At 67.0% G+C, this 1,033-nt stretch overlaps 1 protein-coding gene across 1 annotated transcript in view; it reads right to left on the bottom strand.

Annotated features, from left to right (window-relative positions):
* The window catches only part of CPSF3L (cleavage and polyadenylation specific factor 3-like), a 9,615-nt gene extending 8,825 nt beyond the window's left edge, over positions 1–790 (bottom strand). Inside the window, exons 1-2 of the mRNA XM_005871295.2 lie at positions 683–790; positions 95–168 (exon numbers count right to left, since the gene is read on the bottom strand). Coding sequence (XP_005871357.2) covers positions 95–168; positions 683–721 — 113 coding nt within the window. The 5' untranslated portion in view covers positions 722–790. The remainder of the gene's footprint in view (positions 1–94; positions 169–682) is intronic.
* Positions 791–1,033: the final 243 nt, after the last annotated feature.

Here is a 1,033-nt window from a genome sequence, read left to right as displayed (position 1 = left end):
TCCCCCCAGCCCAGTCCCCCAGCCCTGTTCCCCAGTCCTATCCCCCCAGCCCTGTCCCCCAGCCCTGTCCCCCAGCCCTGTGGCAGGCGCCCACCTGATTATCACACAGTCCAGGAAGTCGGTCAGCCGGCCGTTGCGGGTGATGTAGGAGAAGTCTGGGAAGCGCCTCTGAGGAATCAAGAGAAAGCGTCAGAACCCTTTCCTCGAGCCTTTCCGGCTCTGCCTGTGGAGGCTGCAGGCTGTGGGGTGTCGCTGGGCAGTGGCTGCCTGGGTCTCAGGTGACGGGCGGGGCAGCCAGTGCTCCAAGCAGCAGGACACCAACACCCGGATCCGGCGGCGGCACCAGGACCACTGCCTGCTCACAGCCTCTAAGCACAGGGGTCAAGTGCCGGAGCCAGTAACCGAGCCCAGCCCACCACACACAGCCCTGCAGAAGCCCACAAGCCCTTCTCTGGACTGACCGACGCCTGCAGGACACCCCCTCTGTCATGTGATGGTGGGGGCTGCCCAGGAAGGCAGTGGCCCCAGACCCACCTGCCACCTGCCCACTTGCCAAGACTGTCCCCCTCCCATGGGTCGGAGCCTGAAACCCTAGGTCCCCCAGGTCCACGACAAGGGCCAGGCTGGGGGGCAGGACCTCCCAGCCCCACAGGTGCCCCGGCCGCCCACCCACCGGACTCACGTCATCGTTGAAGCCCATGTGCATCCCGCAGTCCAGCATGACGTTCTTGCCCCCAATGGAGACCAGGATGCAGCTCCGGCCCACGTCCTGACCAGCCCCTGCAGGGACAGGGCCAGGGAGGTGCTGCCACACCCTCCCCTCTCCCACCGCCCTCTGCCCCCGCCCCGAAGGCCAAGGCCCAGCTGCCTGTCCCAGGCCCCCTGGGCACTCTGGACCCCTGGCCTGCAGAGCCCTCGGGCTGGGAAACGACCTCATGACGGCGGCGTGGACATGTGAGGCGAGAACACGCCACACCCACAGCAGACAGAAAGGAGAAGGCGCAGGGAGGGGACAGAGTGCCAAGTCCTCCAA

This window comes from Myotis brandtii, unplaced genomic scaffold (genome assembly GCF_000412655.1).
Source record: "Myotis brandtii unplaced genomic scaffold, ASM41265v1 scaffold334, whole genome shotgun sequence".
In the NCBI taxonomy this organism is placed as follows: domain Eukaryota; kingdom Metazoa; phylum Chordata; class Mammalia; order Chiroptera; family Vespertilionidae; genus Myotis; species Myotis brandtii.
The sequence above is the reverse complement of the archived record's forward strand: the minus strand, read 5'-3'. Positions and strand labels throughout refer to the sequence as shown.